Source organism: Spea bombifrons, chromosome 2 (genome assembly GCF_027358695.1).
Source record: "Spea bombifrons isolate aSpeBom1 chromosome 2, aSpeBom1.2.pri, whole genome shotgun sequence".
Lineage (NCBI taxonomy): Eukaryota > Metazoa > Chordata > Amphibia > Anura > Pelobatidae > Spea > Spea bombifrons.
Window position 1 is genome coordinate 22,585,993 of NC_071088.1, and position 19,419 is coordinate 22,605,411.

A 19,419-nucleotide genomic window follows, 5' to 3' on the forward strand; every position below is an offset into this window, starting at 1 on the left:
TTACCAGATTTGGAAAAAATGGTTTTGAAATGGCAAAACGCTACCTGTACTTATTGCCCCATAACGTGCAGAAAAAAGCAAAAAAACATAAAAACATTGGGTATTTCTAAACTCAGGACAAATAGTAGAATCTATTTACCAGGTTTTTTCATTCGTTTTTGCAGATAAGTAAAAGTTTTCTGTTTAAAAAGTGAGAAAAAGTAATTTTTTAACAAAAAATCCCCATATTTTATCATTTTTTTTATACTAAATTAGATGATATGATAAAATGAATGGTATCTAAAGAAAGCCCTGTTTGTCCTGGAAAAAACAATATATAATATGTGTGGGAGCATGAAATGAGAGAGAAGAAAATCACAGCTAAACAGTAACACTGAAAAACGTTAAAAGAGCCATTGTCCCACAATATACTACGAGTAAAAACCCCTATTGTCCTTAAGGGGTTAACTCACCTACAAATCGCTGTTTAACGAATTAACTCGGATCTATTTAGAATTTCAAGTGTTCAACACGCTAAAGATCAAATAAACATACATACATACATACATACATACATACATACATACATACATACATACATACATACATACATACATACATTCGACCGCGATAAAACCAGTCTAACCAAAACAGGAAACGTATGTTCTTAGCATACGGCTCTACTTTCCACATGCGCGTTTACTGTATATTTCTGTGGCACCGCCCAGTCCGCGCGTCACTTCCTTGGTTTGTATACACTGTCTTCTCATTGGCTGTCGGAGAAACCATTCGTAGTTACGTAGAAGGAACTGAAATTATTCGCTTCCGGGTCAGCGCGCTGGTCGTAAGGGGCGCGTTTGGCCGCCATTGTGTTCCTGGAAGAAGCGCTGTTGCAGAAGTGTGCCTCTGTGAAAGCTGCAGGTTTGTGTGTTTGATGCGAAATAGCGTGTAGCTCCATATCAAGTGCGGGGGAAGTAGTATTTTTTTTATTTGGGTTGTTTGAGGAGAAGGAACAGCGTTGGAAAGTGAAGTTGAGGCCTAAGAGGTAGCATCTAACGAGGCCGTAAAGTGTTGTGCGACTTGGCTCAGAAATGGCGGGGGAAGCAAAGCTCTGCTCCTAAACCGCACTTTCGTCCAGCGTTGTTTTGTACGTAGGGCTTGCTTGGCCTATCGCACAACTCTAGGCCCCAGCGAGATTGTTTTCAGAAGCCACTAAGGCGAATACCCGTAGGAACCGGGAGCCACGACCGGCGTTGGGTACCCGCACTGTAACTTCATGGCTTTGAATTTATCCCTACTTTAAGATTGCTCTATTAATCCCTTCTCCTGGGGCTGGGAAATGTTTTTCTTTACACATTTGGTGTTTGGTTGCTGGGAAATGTTTGGGGTCGTCTGCGTTAGTAGCCCATGGCTTTATGTGAACGTGTGCTTCCTGTGTATAGTTTGTGCTGGAAAGTCTTCCCAGGATATGTGTGGCTGTTGAGAGATCACCCTGATGTTCTTAAGTCTTTTTATTTGATGTTCTATATGTTATAGATAGAGCTGATTTGTAGTCGGGGTTGTAATATGAGTTTGCTGTTAACTTTGTTTATAATTTTCGGTGTTTCACCTACTGTCTTGTTTTTGAAACAGTCCATATGCTGCATGTGTGTTTTGGTCACAACAAATGATTTGAAATCAATTTCTTGTCCAGCGAATGGGCATTGTTTGTTAGTTTTGTTTGTATAACATAGTCCTTATTAATATGCAGACCTCTACTAATTAAGGTACAGTTTAGCTTTGCGTTGTCATTAATATAAGGTTTTCTGCATTTTCCCCTTTACTCTTAGTAAGGATAGACTCGGTTGAAGTGTATTTGCTGTGCCCGTTCATGGAATTTGTGTTTTCACTATAACATATAGCAACTTTCCGTTAACTGCAAAAAGGTAGTGCTGTGTTGGCTCTCACTGTTTGGACTATAGCTCCCAAAGATTTACCCAGTAGAATCGTAGTTATTCATCTTCAACAGTTACAGAAGGATAACTGCTGGTTTTGTTAAAATACAAAATTTTGACCTGTTTTTCTCTTTGTTTCCAGTTTGAAACACCATGGCCGGGGTGTTTCCATACAGACCGGTGGCTCCCTCAATTCCCGGTCCACCTGTTGCTCCTGATTACATGTCCGAGGAAAAGTTACAGGAGAAAGGTATGTTCAGGCTGATTTAAGTTTGCGTCAACATGTTGGGTTAATAATTTGATATCTAGATTTTGTATTCCTCCTTATAAAAGCTTTTATATCATAGGCGGTATCAGTTTAATTTGCCAGCCAAGACTGAATTGTTTTTCTGTAGATTAGAAAGAAATGGGTATTGTGCTTTCAATTCTTTGGATGTCAAAATGCATTGATAAATTTTCCAACCATGTTATTTTACCAAATATATATTTTATTTTCCAGCTCGCAAATGGCAGCAGTTACAGGCAAAGCGTTATGCAGAGAAAAGGAAGTTTGGCTTTGTAGATGCTCAGAAGGAAGACATGCCACCAGAGCATGTCCGAAAAATCATCCGTGACCATGGAGATATGACAAACAGAAAGTTCCGACATGATAAGAGAGTGTACCTTGGGTAGGTGTGCTTGTTACTGTGATAAAGAACAGTATACATGTTACACTTTTCTACCTTTTGTTGTAATGCAGCTTTTACCTTAAGGTTACCTACGTTAAGGTTACTTTGCATATGATCACAGTTCTTGGTAGCAAAAACTAAACCGTTCCATAAAATGTCATAAAACCTCTCAACTATTAATGTAAAAAAAATGCTAAGTCTAAGACTGCAAAATAAAGTGTGCCCAAAGGATTTTTGAGTGGTTGGCAGTAGAGAGTAGAGGAAAATGTTAAATATCTAAGATATGTCACAAAACAATTTGACTAATTTGTTTATTTTGCAGAGCTTTGAAGTATATGCCTCACGCTGTGTTGAAATTACTGGAAAACATGCCCATGCCTTGGGAACAGATCCGGGATGTTCCTGTGCTGTATCACATAACTGGCGCCATCTCATTTGTCAGTGAGATTCCTTGGGTCATTGAACCTGTATACATAGCTCAATGGGGGTGAGTAAATTTACTTTGCTTTTTGTATTTTTGATGCCCATGTAACTTTACTTCTTATGGTAGTGTGATTAAGAAATCACTATGTAAGGTTGCAGGAGTCAAAACTAAAACTTCAACTGGGAATACCTCTTCCCCCTATTTTTTCCCTCTCACCTCGAACAGCTCTATGTGGATTATGATGAGACGAGAAAAGAGGGACAGACGGCACTTTAAAAGGATGAGGTTTCCACCTTTTGATGATGAAGAACCTCCACTGGATTATGCTGACAATATCCTTGATGTAGAGCCCTTGGAGGCTATCCAACTAGAGCTAGACACAGACGAAGATGCACCAGTCATCGACTGGTTCTATGACCACCAGCCTCTAAGAGACAGCAGAAAGTAAGATGTAGTAATGTTCACTTTGTTCTGCACATGTCTGTTTCGAGCACATTGGAGAATTAAATTTATATTGCATTTAGCCAACATTGCTTTACCCAATTTCTTTAATTTTTGCTTGTTTTGCAGGTATGTGAATGGTACTACATACCAACGTTGGCAGTTCACCCTACCAATGATGTCTACACTTTATCGATTGGCCAACCAACTGCTCACAGATCTGGTGGATGATAACTATTTCTACTTGTTTGATCTCAAAGCCTTCTTCACCTCTAAGGCTTTAAACATGGCCATTCCAGGTGGACCAAAATTCGAGCCTTTGGTTCGGGACATTAATTTGCAGTAAGTGAAACATGTTTTGCTTGAACCGCAACACATATTCTAGATCTCAAACTTGCAACCCAACCTTGTTTAAAAGCAGTGCTTCGTTATTTGCGTTAATTATTGACCCTGTTTTTTTATTTCAGAGATGAAGACTGGAACGAGTTTAATGACATCAATAAAATCATTATCAGACAGCCAATCCGCACAGAGTACAAGATTGCTTTCCCCTATCTGTACAACAACCTTCCCCACCACGTACACCTAACCTGGTAAGTGCACAATATTATGCAAGAATGAAACTTGTTCATGGATAGACTTGCCACAACATTGTACTGTGCTTTGTCCCTATCCAATCCATGTTAAAAACATGTGTATATATCCATATACATATTAAAAGCCCACTGAATGTGTATTAAATGGGGAAAGATGTTTTTGAGGCTTGTGGTTTTTTTTGTTTTTGTGCCTTTTTAAGTTGCATATTGTCCTTCATTAGGTAGAGTTTGCAAAGTTTGTTGCAGTCAATTACATAGCACCATGATTTAATAGCTATGTATTAAAACTATTTTAACAGGTATCATACTCCAAATGTTGTTTTCATCAAAACGGAGGATCCTGATCTCCCGGCTTTCTACTTTGATCCGCTTATCAATCCCATATCTCACAGACACTCTGTAAAGGTGAGGTTGTGTTTGGTTTTTTTGCTGTCCCACACATTTCTATATCTGCTTTAGTGTACACCATTTATAAACTTAATTGATAATTTAGCGATTTAATATGTTGTCAACATGACAAAATGCATTAATTTTTAATGTTCATTTAGAGTCAAGAACCACTGCCAGAGGATGACGAGGAGTTTGAATTGCCTGAATATGTTGAACCATTCCTCAAGGATACCCCTCTGTATACTGATAACACAGCAAATGGAATTGCTTTACTCTGGGCACCTCGTCCTTTCAACTTACGATCTGGCAGAACACGAAGAGCTGTGGACATACCCCTGGTGAAGAATTGGTGAGGATCTTTGTGTTTATTGTGTAATAATTCAATTGCAAATCCTTCAGACGGAAGAATCATTTTTATTTGTTTTTAGGTATCGTGAGCATTGTCCTGCAGGACAACCAGTGAAAGTTCGGGTCTCTTACCAAAAGCTGCTGAAATACTATGTTCTCAACGCCCTTAAACACAGGCCACCAAAGGCTCAGAAGAAGAGGTATGTTGACAGGCTTGTGTGACTTATCTTATCCAGTGCCTGACTGCATCTAATGAGTGTCCTTTCTTCTTAGGTATCTTTTCCGTTCATTCAAAGCCACAAAGTTCTTCCAGTCAACAAAGCTGGACTGGGTAGAAGTCGGGCTACAAGTTTGTCGTCAGGGCTACAACATGCTGAACTTGTTGATTCACAGAAAAAACCTAAACTATCTCCATTTGGATTACAATTTCAATCTGAAGCCAGTGAAAACGCTGACCACAAAGGTATTCATAGACGCTTCTGCCATAAATATGCGTTCTGTATTGGTGTAGTGGTTGTTCTTTCAGGGAAGTCAGCTGCACCAGCTTACCATTAAGATTGTTCTGTTTGTATTCTCAGGAACGTAAAAAGTCTCGATTTGGAAATGCTTTTCATTTATGTCGAGAGGTTCTTCGTTTAACCAAACTGGTTGTGGACAGCCATGTACAGTACAGACTAGGAAATGTGGATGCTTTTCAGGTAATTTTTAAAAAAATATATATATTTTTTTAAATGTTTTATACGTAAATATATAGAAATTAAACTTGCTAATTGCCTTTTAGTTGTCAGATGGATTGCAATACATCTTTGCTCATGTTGGACAGCTGACCGGGATGTACAGATACAAGTACAAACTTATGAGACAAATCCGTATGTGCAAAGACTTAAAACATCTTATCTATTACAGATTCAACACGGTGAGTACATGATTCATTTATTGTGCTCCTCTGTTCAATTTTATGTAACAAAAGCTATAAAATTTGCATGTTTTCTTTTAGGGTCCTGTGGGTAAAGGACCAGGCTGTGGCTTTTGGGCAGCTGGTTGGAGAGTTTGGCTCTTCTTTATGCGTGGGATCACCCCATTGCTAGAAAGATGGCTTGGAAACCTCCTTGCCAGGCAGTTTGAAGGTTGGTGTTTGAGTATTCTTGTAATGCATATTGTTTAAAATTACATTTTTTTTATTTTGAGTTGTGTGTTTTTATCTATCCTAAATTTGTTTCCTTCTGTCTTAACTAGGACGCCATTCCAAGGGAGTAGCAAAAACTGTAACAAAACAGAGGGTGGAATCTCACTTTGACCTGGAGCTCAGGGCTGCTGTAATGCATGACATCTTGGACATGATGCCAGAAGGTATCAAGCAGAACAAAGCTCGTACCATTCTGCAGCACTTAAGTGAGGCCTGGAGATGCTGGAAGGCGAATATTCCCTGGAAGGTAAGTTCTATTTATCTTTAGAATTCTTATTAGCACAGAAAAGTGTTCATAGATCCTTTGGTTCAACACAAGAAATGAGATTGTGATGGCTGGAACACATGAAAATGGGTCTGGGGTTATGACTGGACTATGATCAGTCTAAAATAGATTTGAGCTTTCTAAAGTTCAGCTTGGATTGAGGCCTAACCTACAGTATACAATATACATGTATTGTTTAATGAAATAAGCAGTGATGCTGGGGAAAACTGCATTTGTGTGTTGTTCCTTTATCAAGCATATTTTCTTTTAGGTACCTGGCCTACCAACCCCCATTGAGAACATGATTCTTCGCTACGTAAAGGCAAAGGCTGATTGGTGGACAAATACAGCTCACTACAACAGAGAGCGTATTCGTCGAGGAGCCACTGTGGACAAAACAGTGTGTAAGAAGAACCTGGGGCGTCTGACCCGTCTCTACCTGAAAGCAGAGCAGGAGAGGCAGCACAACTACCTGAAGGTGATTATTTTTTTTTTTTAAATCTCTGCCAATCTGTGTCCTGTGCAATCTTTGAATGTTATCATAATGATAACCGGCTTGACTTTTTTCCCCTCTCACTTTAAAGGATGGGCCATATATCACCGCAGAAGAGGCAGTAGCTGTGTATACAACCACTGTGCACTGGCTGGAGAGCAGAAGATTCTCCCCTATCCCATTCCCTCCTCTCTCCTACAAACATGACACTAAGCTGCTCATTTTGGCATTAGAGAGGCTAAAAGAAGCATACAGGTGATTGTCTTGTAACATCTAAATATGTAATATAGAATTGTTTTGTAAAGGAATATAGACTTAAGCACTTGGGTATGTAAACCAGTTCAGTGTATATAATGTAATGCTCGTTTAGTTAGGGAATTAAGCACCTTTTTATTATAAGATGTTGAAGCCACCCTTATTCACATAACTATTATGATTTACAATTTGATGTAAATGTATATATTTCAGTGTGAAGTCCCGTTTAAATCAGTCTCAGAGAGAGGAGTTGGGTTTGATCGAACAGGCTTATGACAACCCCCATGAAGCCCTGTCCAGGATTAAGCGTCACTTGCTCACTCAAAGAGCTTTCAAAGAGGTAATTTCAGTACTGAAGAATATTTAGTATGCATTTTATTTCTGCACCACTACTGATTAGTGGTACACTCTGTAAAGAGCATTTCTGTATTATGATTTTTTTGTTTTGTTTCCCAGGTGGGAATAGAGTTCATGGACCTTTACAGTCATTTAGTCCCTGTATATGATGTGGAACCCCTAGAGAAGATCACTGATGCTTACCTGGATCAGTACTTGTGGTACGAAGCAGACAAGAGGCGGCTTTTCCCTCCATGGATCAAGCCTGCTGATACAGAGCCACCTCCTCTGCTGGTGTACAAGTGGTGCCAAGGTTGGTTCAGTTTCTCCTTAATTTGCAGATATTAACTGGTGTCCCACAGCTGTTGCTTATACAACTCATTTTCTCTATCAAAAAAAAAATATTCTTGTATGTTTCAGTTTGTCATAGCTAATTTGTGAAAGTGTTATGTTGCGCAGCCCCATTAATTCTGGGAGAAAAATACCTGTTTAACCAAGTATTTTTACTTGAAGCATTACTTTGTTTTGAGATATACTACAAAAGTTTAGGGTCGCTTAGCTGTTTCCATTGATCATTAAGAAACCATTGAGCACTTGGCTAATTCAACTTTAAAAGGCTAGCTCGACATGCCATTGGGACAAAGGGGTGGTGGTGAAGCATACTGTTCTTTGTGACAGTAGTAATAAACATTTTCTTGATAGTACTGCAGAAAAATACTCTAGTGCACTTTCACATTTCTTAGGTATCAATAACCTGCAAGATGTTTGGGATACCACTGAAGGCGAGTGCAACGTAATGCTGGAGTCACGCTTTGAGAAGATGTATGAGAAGATTGACTTGACTCTACTTAATCGTCTCCTGCGTCTCATTGTCGACCACAACATTGCTGACTACATGACAGCCAAAAATAACGTGGTGATAAATTACAAGGTAATTTTGCATCACCGCTTTTTCTCTCAAGCTGTATATGTTGGAATAGCCGCCTACTTCTTGGCTGCTACTACCCTTGGTTTAAAAGCATTTCAGTAGATATGCAATTGTTTTCATTGCTCGTTCTGTTTAGTGTTTCACTACTATAGTCAACTGGCGTAAACACAGTAAAGTGTTTATCACAATGTTTCTTGCGAATATGACACATCCTGAACAATCTGGGTATATGTGTTTAACTTCTTTCTTTTTTTCCAGGACATGAATCACACAAACTCGTATGGAATTATTCGTGGTCTGCAGTTCGCTTCTTTCATTGTTCAGTATTATGGGCTGGTAATGGACTTGTTGGTACTTGGGTTGCACAGAGCCAGTGAGATGGCTGGACCACCACAGATGCCCAATGATTTTCTCAGCTTCCAGGATGTGGCCACAGAATCTGCTCACCCCATTCGACTTTTCTGCCGATACATTGATCGGATCCACATCTTTTTCAGGTAGGAGGTTAATAAGAGAAATTGTGATTATGCTTGATTAGTGCCAACTGTTGCCTTGATATGCTACGCACCAAATCTAAATTTATATCCTCATGTGGGTTTTCTCCTCTAGGTTTTCAGCTGATGAAGCTAGAGATCTTATTCAGAGATATCTTACTGAACATCCAGACCCCAATAATGAGAACATTGTCGGCTACAACAATAAGAAGTGCTGGCCAAGAGATGCTAGGATGAGACTTATGAAGCATGATGTCAATCTGTAAGCATTTTATGTGCAGCTTCAATTCTTGTTTGGGTTATTCAATTATCTTAACTACTGGTTATTATTCATAACATATTTGTTCTATCTTCATTGCCTTAGGCCATCTATATTGAAAAAGATTAAAGATATTCTGGCACTTACATGCCTATAGGTGCTAGCCATTTCTGTATTTTTGTTTTTGATCTAATTTTAAACTCTTGTTTTGCTTAGGGGACGTGCTGTTTTCTGGGATATCAAAAACCGTTTGCCTCGATCAGTCACAACCGTACAGTGGGAGAACAGCTTTGTCTCTGTATACAGCAAAGACAACCCCAACCTGCTTTTCAATATGTGTGGCTTTGAATGCCGCATCCTTCCAAAATGTCGCACCAGTTACGAAGAATTCACACACAAAGATGGGGTCTGGAATCTGCAGAATGAGGTGAAGCACCATGCAGTGTGTACTCGGGTCTTCCTTTCGTCCACATTTGTTTGAGCACTAAAGAAATGTGTTTTTTCCCATTGCAGGTGACAAAGGAACGCACAGCTCAGTGTTTCCTGAGAGTGGATGACGAGTCTATGCAAAGATTCCACAACAGGGTTCGTCAGATCCTTATGGCCTCTGGTTCTACTACCTTTACAAAGGTGAGGTTTTGTTTTTTTGTCATCCCCCTACCCCCTCGCATTTGTTTTTTTCATCTGCAAAAAAATGAACTTTCTTATTATCTTTGCCTTCAGATTGTAAACAAGTGGAACACAGCCCTCATAGGCTTGATGACTTATTTCCGTGAGGCTGTCGTTAACACCCAGGAGTTGCTTGATTTGCTTGTTAAATGTGAAAATAAAATCCAAACCAGAATAAAGATTGGACTGAACTCCAAAATGCCCAGCAGATTCCCACCTGTTGTCTTCTACACCCCTAAAGAACTTGGGGGGCTTGGAATGCTGTCCATGGGACACGTGCTCATTCCACAGTCTGACCTCAGGTAATGTGCTTGCTTATTTGAAGGAACTCACTTACCACTGCAAATGTCTTTCTTGGCTTCATACAATTTTTAATCAGATTAGCATTTCGCTTCCTCTGCGAGAACATAACCCCTGGATACTAAAACCAGATTTCAAACTCAGCATTTACAGTGCTTGTTTTGTAAATCTATATTTTGTTCCTATCTTGATAGGTGGTCTAAGCAGACAGATGTTGGCATTACCCATTTCCGCTCTGGCATGAGTCATGAAGAGGATCAGCTGATTCCTAACCTGTACCGTTACATCCAGCCATGGGAGAGTGAATTCATCGACTCTCAGAGAGTCTGGGCTGAATATGCCCTAAAGAGGCAGGAAGCCATTGCTCAAAACAGGTAACGATAAGCTGTGTTTGTTTGTTTTTTTGGTTTGTGGCCCATTTGTAAGGTAGCTTTTTGTGATTCGGATGTGTTACTTTCTAGGCGTTTGACCCTGGAAGATTTGGAGGATTCATGGGATAGAGGCATCCCACGTATAAACACTCTGTTCCAGAAGGACAGACATACCTTGGCTTATGACAAGGGCTGGAGAGTTCGTACAGACTTCAAACAGTACCAGGTAATGAATGCTTAGCAATGGACTGTAGTTCCAGTGTTAATGTACTACATAAATGTAAACACTCCATATGAATTGTCTTTTTGGTCTGCAGGTACTGAAACAAAATCCCTTCTGGTGGACCCATCAGCGCCATGACGGAAAGTTATGGAACCTGAACAACTACCGCACAGACATGATCCAGGCTCTCGGTGGTGTGGAGGGTATCTTGGAGCATACACTTTTCAAAGGCACATACTTCCCCACATGGGAGGGTCTGTTTTGGTACGTGAACCTGTTTGTTGGATAGGATTCTAACAGCATGTTTCTGCTCCCTTTTTGGATCACTCCTTGCTTTGTTCTGTAAGTCTACCAAAGACTTACCGTTCCCTCATTTGTTTTTATCAGGGAGAAAGCCAGTGGCTTTGAAGAATCTATGAAGTGGAAGAAGTTGACCAATGCTCAGAGATCTGGTCTGAATCAGATTCCAAACAGAAGATTTACTCTATGGTGGTCTCCCACAATTAACAGAGCAAATGTATGTTTGCCATTTTATTTATGATCACAGTATAGGAGTGCCTTCATCTTCAAGCCAGTTATACACGCAATATGTTCTCTTCTATCTTAGGTCTATGTCGGATTCCAGGTGCAATTGGATTTGACTGGCATTTTCATGCATGGCAAGATTCCCACTTTGAAGATCTCCTTGATTCAAATTTTCAGGGCCCACTTGTGGCAGAAGATCCATGAGAGCATTGTCATGGATTTGTGTCAAGTGAGTAGTGGTGCATTTAAACACTGTTACCAATGTTTTCAGAATAACAGTTGTAAATATATACAGAAATACTGATGTGGGGTGTGTTTTTGCTATGTCTTGTAACAGACAATGAAATATATTCAGCAAAGTGGAAACCTTTTTTTTTTAAGAAAATGCAGTTTGTCATTTAGTTTGGGTTTTTTGTTACACCTTTTCTGGTGGTTACCTTAATAGACTATACATTTATTCACTGCATTTTATTTCCTTCATGCATCCAGGTATTTGACCAGGAGCTGGATGCTCTCGAGATTGAAACTGTGCAGAAGGAGACCATTCATCCAAGGAAGTCCTATAAGATGAATTCATCTTGCGCAGATATCCTTCTGTTTGCTTCCTACAAGTGGAATGTGTCCCGGCCCTCCCTACTTGCTGATTCCAAGTATGTCTTATTAATTTGGAAATCTGTTTTGGCTATTAATACACAGATAATGGCTTCTGACTTTCTGTTGGATTCTCTCTGTATTTGGTACGCTTGAATATGGGCTTTGGGTCGTTATTAAATATATCGCTCTTTCCTAGTGTTGTATATTCAAGATACTTCAATTAACACAATTTTCTTTTGTTAGGGATGTGATGGACAGCACCACCACCCAGAAATACTGGATTGATATCCAGCTGAGATGGGGAGATTATGACTCTCATGATATTGAGCGATATGCCAGAGCCAAGTTCCTGGATTACACTACAGATAACATGAGTATCTACCCATCCCCCACTGGTGTGCTGATTGCCATTGACCTTGCTTATAACCTTCACAGGTGAGATTCTCTATCCTGCATGAAATTAATCTGCATATAAAGTATTTTATTTGCTAGCAACGTACCATCTTCTTGTAAGTCACTTTCTTAAATGTGTTTACATTTTACTTTTAGTGCCTATGGAAACTGGTTCCCTGGTGGCAAGCCTTTAATACAGCAGGCGATGGCAAAGATAATGAAGGCAAATCCTGCTCTTTACGTTCTGCGTGAGCGTATCCGCAAGGGATTACAGCTATACTCATCTGAGCCCACTGAGCCTTACCTGTCATCCCAAAACTATGGAGAACTTTTCTCCAATCAGATCATCTGGTTTGTGGATGACACCAATGTGTACAGAGTCACCATTCACAAGGTATATCTTAGTGAGACATGACATGAGTGCGTGTTCAGTTGGGTACCTTCTGTCTGCTTAAACCTCTTGTTTTATTCTTTATAGACTTTTGAAGGTAACTTGACAACCAAGCCCATCAATGGGGCTATTTTCATATTCAACCCGAGGACTGGGCAGCTTTTCCTGAAAATCATTCACACGTCTGTGTGGGCAGGGCAAAAACGTCTTGGACAGGTATGTTTTAAGCAGGAGCTCCTAATTGCCCCAGTAAAATTGAATAAAATTGCCCATGTTATAGTGGAAATGATGGGAACACGTTTTGAAGTGTTTATTGGTAAGATGTGCATTCTAATAGTATTGCATGTAGAATGTAGAAACCTAGTGTAGTTTGTGAAGTGACAGCTGCGCAGAAAAAATGCAGCATTTGGCATGTTGATCACTGTTCAAATGTTTCCCAAATTTTTTTTTACTGGGCTTATCATACATGCAATTTATTCTCATTATAGCTGGCAAAATGGAAAACTGCAGAAGAAGTTGCTGCTTTGATTCGATCCCTGCCTGTTGAGGAGCAGCCGAAGCAAATCATTGTTACAAGGAAGGGAATGTTGGATCCCCTTGAGGTATGAGGGCTGTTACTTTGCACACATTTATCACAAATGGCCCTAAAGGGTTACCTAGGAAGTTATTTTGTTGTGTCCTGGGCAGCATAAATCATCACAGCTGGCCTTACTTTTGCTTGCTTGTTGTAGGTCTAGAAAATCTTCAGTTTCTGCATAGACCTTTGGATGACATCCAGACTTTTTAATTAAGATAAAATGAATGCCGTATTTATGCTGTATTTATTAATGGTCTTTTTTTTTTAAATTCAGGTTCACTTGCTTGACTTCCCTAATATTGTGATCAAAGGATCTGAGCTGCAGCTACCTTTCCAAGCGTGTCTGAAGGTGGAGAAGTTTGGAGATCTCATTCTAAAGGCCACAGAGCCTCAGATGGTTCTCTTCAATCTTTATGATGACTGGCTGAAGACTATTTCTTCATATACAGTATGTATATATAATTACAAGGTTTTTCAGATTTTAAACTCATCTATTGATTAACCCTAAGCATGAGTTGTCTCTTGTTTTAGGCATTCTCTCGTTTGATTTTGATTCTACGAGCCTTACATGTCAACAATGATCGTGCGAAGGTTATCCTGAAACCGGACAAAACTACAATCACAGAACCACACCATATCTGGCCCACTCTGACTGATGAAGAATGGATTAAGGTTGAGGTTCAGTTGAAGGATCTGATTTTGGCTGACTACGGAAAGAAAAACAAGTAAGAGCGGGATTTTAAGTCCTTAATCAAATGCTGTTGCTTTTTTCATGCAAAAATATATAGGTTGTGCCCCCCCCAAAAATTCTAAAAACACTGCATGGATCATGCTGTTTGCTGGTACTCCACAATGTAACTTCAATAATGTCATTTCCAAAAAGTGTAGAAAGTATGACTGCGTTTAAAGGCATCAAATGCAATCAGTTTTGGTCACTTATTTTTTTTCCTTCCATCCAGCGTGAATGTGGCTTCTCTAACTCAGTCTGAGATCAGAGACATTATATTGGGTATGGAAATCTCTGCCCCATCCCAGCAAAGACAGCAGATAGCAGAGATTGAAAAACAGACGAAAGAGCAGTCTCAGCTCACCGCTACTCAGACCCGAACAGTCAACAAACATGGAGATGAGATAATCACTTCCACCACAAGCAACTACGAGACCCAGACTTTCAGCTCCAAGACTGAATGGCGTGTCAGGTATGTACACTGGTAGACTACTGTGGTGGACTATTGCATATAGTCTTTAAATATTGTTGAAAGCTTTTTCATGCATGCTAATTTTGAAGGGTTTTGCTACCAAAGACTTGCCCCCGGGCTAACTCATAATGTGTTTTCTGAACAGGGCGATATCTGCTGCCAACCTTCACCTGAGAACCAATCACATATACGTGTCTTCTGATGACATCAAGGAGACTGGTTACACTTACATATTGCCCAAGAATGTACTTAAGAAATTCATCTGCATCTCTGACCTGCGTGCTCAGGTAGGTACTCATGGTTTTACCTGAGTATGTTCATAACTTGGGAGGTTTTTGTCATAAACGTGTGTGTGTGTGTGTGTGTATGTAAATAAACATGTTGGGCTGGATGTATAAGCTTGGACGTAAGGATGTGGCCCAGTTAAGTGGTGTAATTTGGCCGATGTAGAAATTTATCATGAATAGCATTGTAAAAAGTTGCTGTCTGTTGTGCCATGTTTATGCAGTTTTAGTTTGTGTAATATTTTATAGTACTCCAGCTGACAAAACATATCAAACTATGATGTTCCTTATGTGATTTATTCATAGATTGCTGGCTATCTATATGGTGTGAGTCCCCCTGACAACCCCCAAGTAAAGGAAATCCGGTGCATTGTCATGGTGCCGCAGTGGGGAACACATCAGACTGTCCACCTGCCCACCCAGCTGCCACAGCACGAGTATCTTAAGGTGAGGTTTTTTTACCATTTCATTTTTGTCATTCTCATGTTTGAAATCCTTATGTACATGTGCCTAATATTAGATTTGGAAACTTGAATGTATCGATGACTTTTTGTTCCAGGAAATGGAACCTTTGGGATGGGTTCATACTCAGCCGAATGAATCGCCCCAGCTGTCTCCTCAGGACGTCACCAGTCATGCTAAAATCATGGCTGACAATCCTTCCTGGGATGGAGAGAAGACCATAATCATCACTTGCAGGTAAAGTGAAGACTTGAAACACTTCTGCCAGATTCTTGGGGCACTTATGTCCACTACACTCTTGCTACATGTATTATAGACATCTGCTTTGGTCATCAGATTCGAGTTGCCATGATTTATTACAAGAAGCTATTGTTTGGTATATGTGACAATCTGTCAAGTTGTGGCATTTAGTTCTCGGGAATCCATCTCTTGTACATTCAGATGCTTGAGACCTAAAAACTGAATTTCACCGCAGATAATAACCGCTCAGCCCATGTAATCTGTACTTTCTTCATTCCTTGCTGCGAAAACTGGAAGCCTTATTTGTTCTTTTGTTCAGGATGTCTAATGCCTACCCCTTGTTTAAATTCTCACTATTCACCTCTGTCAGTCTTATAAGGCAGTCATATACTGTGCCATTGACTTATTTTTGTGGATCTTTTTGTTCCCATTTCTTATACGGAAATGCATTTTTATATATTTTTGTATACCAGGAGAAGAAATCAAACTAAGGGATCAGAGGCTTACATGTAATGTAAGAGTTTCTTTACAGAAAGGGTAGTTGATAAACAGACTCCCATCAGAAGTGGTAAAGGCTAATGCAAACATGCAAGGGGCAGACATACAGCTTTTCTGAATCTAAAGCAAGATCCAGGGCTGATTAAAAGTTGGGTTGGCCGAATAAATACAGCTACTTTAATCTTGAATGTGCACGGTACTCTTAAAATCTGATTTTGTTAGTGATTGGGATGTGGAGTACGTCCCTTTTTATGTCGCTTGCATCTTCCTGCTTTAAGAAGCGATGTGTGCTGACCAATAGCTATAACTGATTAATGTGTGAGTCTATGAGAAAACTGGGCATGCTGGATTGGTGGAATGGTTCTTATCTACCATCAAACGTCAATGATCATGTGACACATCTTTTTGTATTCTTCAGTTTTACACCAGGCTCCTGCACACTGACTGCCTATAAGCTGACACCCAGTGGTTATGAGTGGGGCAGGCAGAATACAGACAAAGGAAACAACCCGAAAGGCTACCTGCCGTCTCACTATGAGAGAGTTCAGATGCTGCTCTCTGATCGGTTCCTTGGGTTCTTCATGGTGCCGGCTCAGTCTTCCTGGAACTACAACTTCATGGGTATGTGCTATAGCTGCATTGTAAAACAAAATAGACAACACTACTAGCTATATGATAAAAACTAATTAGTTTAAGATCGGAAAGAGCTTTGGCCTCTGCGTGACTTTACCCCAACCCGCCTCCTCCCATTTGCTAATTTACCGTCTGACTAGATTAAACATTTATTACAGTTAATACTGTGAAATAGTGATTTGATTGCTGATTAGTAACCAAGAACTTGCTTCCTTTGCCCTTATGTCACCTGATTTTTTTTTCATTTTTTTTTTGTTTTTTTTAGGTGTCAGACATGATCCCAATATGAAGTATGAGCTGCAGCTTTCCAACCCCAAGGAGTTTTATCATGAAGTTCACCGCCCGTCGCACTTTTTGAATTTTGCTCTTTTGCAGGAGGGTGAGGTGTATTCTGCGGACCGTGAAGATCTCTACCAATAAATCCTGCATTTAGCAGTTTTGAGGATTTCAGTGACTGTTGATATTCAACACAAGGCTTTCGAGCATTTGTTCAGAATTTCAGTACAATTTGTTTTGTTTTTTTTTATTTCTGTGATAGCTCTCATCTTATCCATAAAAAAGGCATGAGTCTTTCACTCTTTGGCCACAGCTCTGTAGAAATTGTCTGAACAGTGTCAATATCTTAAGGTATTGTGGTCTGTACTTCACAATATTGATTAATAAAACTTTTTTATAAATGTGATTTTTGTGGCCGTTTAACTTTTCTCCAGTTAGAGGACTATAGGCACAGGTTTGCCTTTAGGACATTTTTCATATGGGGAGATTTTTATAATGAGCAAACACAGGCAAAACCTGTCAATGCAGGTCTTAAGGGCTTTATTCTCTAAAAACTGAGGTTGGCAGGAGAGGTGCAGTTTCATCTCCATGCATCATGTGTACAATGGAAAAACTCTGTATAAAGTATATTTAAACTGGTCCACTTTGATGTAAATGTCTTGACGTTCCAGTTACTGCTTGAACTGTGATTATATACAGAGCCAGCTCAGCCATGTCAGAAATATTTGCCAGGCACGGTCCATAACTAGTAAATTCACGTTGTCGAAACCACAACTCTGGTGTAAACCCTGCTGTTGACTACCAATTTAGTGAATAGAACCCAGGGTCTAAGACCACCAAAAAACTACCATCTGTACAGTATAAGGCTAATGGGACAACTGGCATTTCAACAGCACTGTGTCCACTTAAAGCATAATGTGTCTGATGCTTCGGGTTTATCAAAGGTACCAAAGAAACCTCTAGGGCAGTTCATGCAAACTTCCAATGATCCCTGTAGAGTTTGCTTTGTGATCCCACTATGAGGCCATGTAAGACTCCACATGCTGTAGATTTTGCTACATTTTGACAGTTTGAGAAGTAGCTTTAAAATTATGAAGCATGGTAGGACAAGTTTGAAGCAGTTAAAGGGAAACTCATCACATTTTGCTTAATTCATTTACTTATCCATGTACTGATTACTTTAAAATAGTATAATTGTTTGGGGATATTTAATTTCAAAGGTAAAGGAGCAGTCCAATGAGCAATGCATATTTAAAATACATCAGGTAAGCCAATGCTGGAGCTGTCGGTGAATATAGTGTGCATGCGCTTTGGTAAGAAGGGAATACTTTCGGCTGAATCCAACTCCTCTAAGCCTAGGAGCTGGGGTGTTTGGAGAACGAGGCAAATCAATAGGGAAGGATTACATAGAACCTCTCAATACACTTGCAAGCGGAAACCATTAATTTGAAGGGGGTATTAAGCTGTCGTACTCCATTAAAGTGTACGTGATGACTGGAATGTCCTTTTAACTTCATGAGCTCAGTAGTATAGCCACTGTTATCAGAGGTTATAAGTTAACTGGGGGGCATCATGCAGACAAACATGTAAGATCTTTTCCTATGGGTTATATATAAGGTTGGTTTCCAACAGAAATAAGTTGCTTATTTTCTTGTGAACATAGTTGCATTTTAGCTTAGTTTGCCTATAGAACTGTAAAGTATATTAGAGAAAAGTGACAGATTATGCTTTAGGAATTAAAATGAGAGGAGATAATCTTACAAATCCAGTCAACCCTGTCGAAGGCCAACAGCTTCTTGCAGTTCTTTGCTGAAATCGGCAGCTCCTATAAACTGCTTGTCCAACTTACCACACTAAAAACCTAAGCCAGAGGCATGGAGTTGCACAACTTTTACTCTCAACACGGCCCAGGTATCACCATCTTGCTTGAGGTGTTTCCTCGTGTGCTGTCCTGACTACAATGGTCAATTTTCATCCTCTTAAGAACAGTGAGACCATATGTATAATTAAAAACTGTTTTACCATTTATTATGAATTCCAATTATAAAAATAGTAAATTCTTCCAGGACACTAAAACAGCAATTGCTACTCGTACTCGTTACATTATACTTGTCGGTTATAGGCTGATGACTGAAAGTATCTTGCGGCTCTGCGCTCTGTATTGCGCAATATTCTCCCCACAGCGCACACCTAGAGAGATCCTGTGATGCTGCTAATATTCGTGTCCCTGTAACTGCCCTAAACTTCTGCCACATTCACATAAAACCTTTGAGCAGAGTTAAAGGGGCAGCCTCGCTAAAGAATGCATATTAAAGCGGTTTATGAGCACTTTAATATGCTTTTTTCAGAAGAGAAAAAACTTGATGTAGAAACTGCAATTGTGCTCCTATGTGCTCCAGGGCTGCTTCCTATTGAATATTGTAATCACAGCTGGGCACGCAATTTTAGTCTATTTTTGTTTCTGGGAACCATTCTTAATTATCAGGTAATTGTTAATTCACACGTCCTCTTCCTGATATATTTTATGTAACATGAGAAGCCTCAGCTGCTCTAAAAACTAAATAATAAAGCTTTCAGTCACTCAAATTATGGGATTATTATTGGGTGAGCAAACTGACCATTCTTGTCATTTTTACAACACAATGTATGCTTAATGGGAGAATTTATAGGTCTAACTTGGGAAATCCATGTCTTTGCCGATTGTAGCTTATCATTCACTATGGAGTTATAAGCATCAAACCATGTCTTTATGGACCTTGCTTTGTGTCATGCTGGAATAGAAAAGAGC

The 19,419-nt window shown here is 39.7% G+C and overlaps 1 protein-coding gene across 1 annotated transcript; it reads left to right on the plus strand.

Annotated features, from left to right (window-relative positions):
* Positions 1–814: 814 nt before the first annotated feature.
* Positions 815–17,037, plus strand: PRPF8 (pre-mRNA processing factor 8). The gene is made up of 43 exons (XM_053457118.1): positions 815–900; positions 2,056–2,163; positions 2,413–2,581; positions 2,904–3,068; positions 3,231–3,449; positions 3,576–3,788; positions 3,914–4,039; positions 4,342–4,447; positions 4,591–4,781; positions 4,861–4,980; positions 5,054–5,243; positions 5,359–5,478; positions 5,562–5,696; positions 5,778–5,907; positions 6,017–6,213; positions 6,503–6,709; positions 6,816–6,979; positions 7,193–7,319; positions 7,436–7,628; positions 8,059–8,246; positions 8,502–8,740; positions 8,853–8,999; positions 9,213–9,423; positions 9,510–9,626; positions 9,720–9,967; positions 10,160–10,339; positions 10,427–10,562; positions 10,654–10,823; positions 10,947–11,076; positions 11,167–11,313; positions 11,574–11,734; positions 11,922–12,113; positions 12,228–12,465; positions 12,550–12,678; positions 12,951–13,064; positions 13,314–13,487; positions 13,571–13,764; positions 13,999–14,238; positions 14,384–14,525; positions 14,829–14,969; positions 15,082–15,221; positions 16,141–16,343; positions 16,621–17,037. Exons 2-43 carry the CDS (start codon positions 2,067–2,069, stop codon positions 16,773–16,775), a joined length of 7,005 nt encoding a protein of 2,334 aa, XP_053313093.1. The 5' UTR covers positions 815–900; positions 2,056–2,066; the 3' UTR covers positions 16,776–17,037.
* The last annotated feature ends 2,382 nt before the right edge of the window (positions 17,038–19,419 follow it).

What these genes read in the sequence shown, in the direction of transcription:
- PRPF8 (XM_053457118.1), top strand. Translation starts at nt 2,067, where the DNA reads ATGGCCGGGGTGTTTCCATACAGACCGGTGGCTCCCTCAATTCCCGGT. An exon ending in TCTATTACAGATTCAACACG is followed by an intron (nt 5,697 to 5,777) that starts GTGAGTACATGA and finishes GTTTTCTTTTAG; the next exon opens with GGTCCTGTGGGTAAAGGACC. An exon ending in GGTGTACAAGTGGTGCCAAG is followed by an intron (nt 7,629 to 8,058) that starts GTTGGTTCAGTT and finishes CACATTTCTTAG; the next exon opens with GTATCAATAACCTGCAAGAT.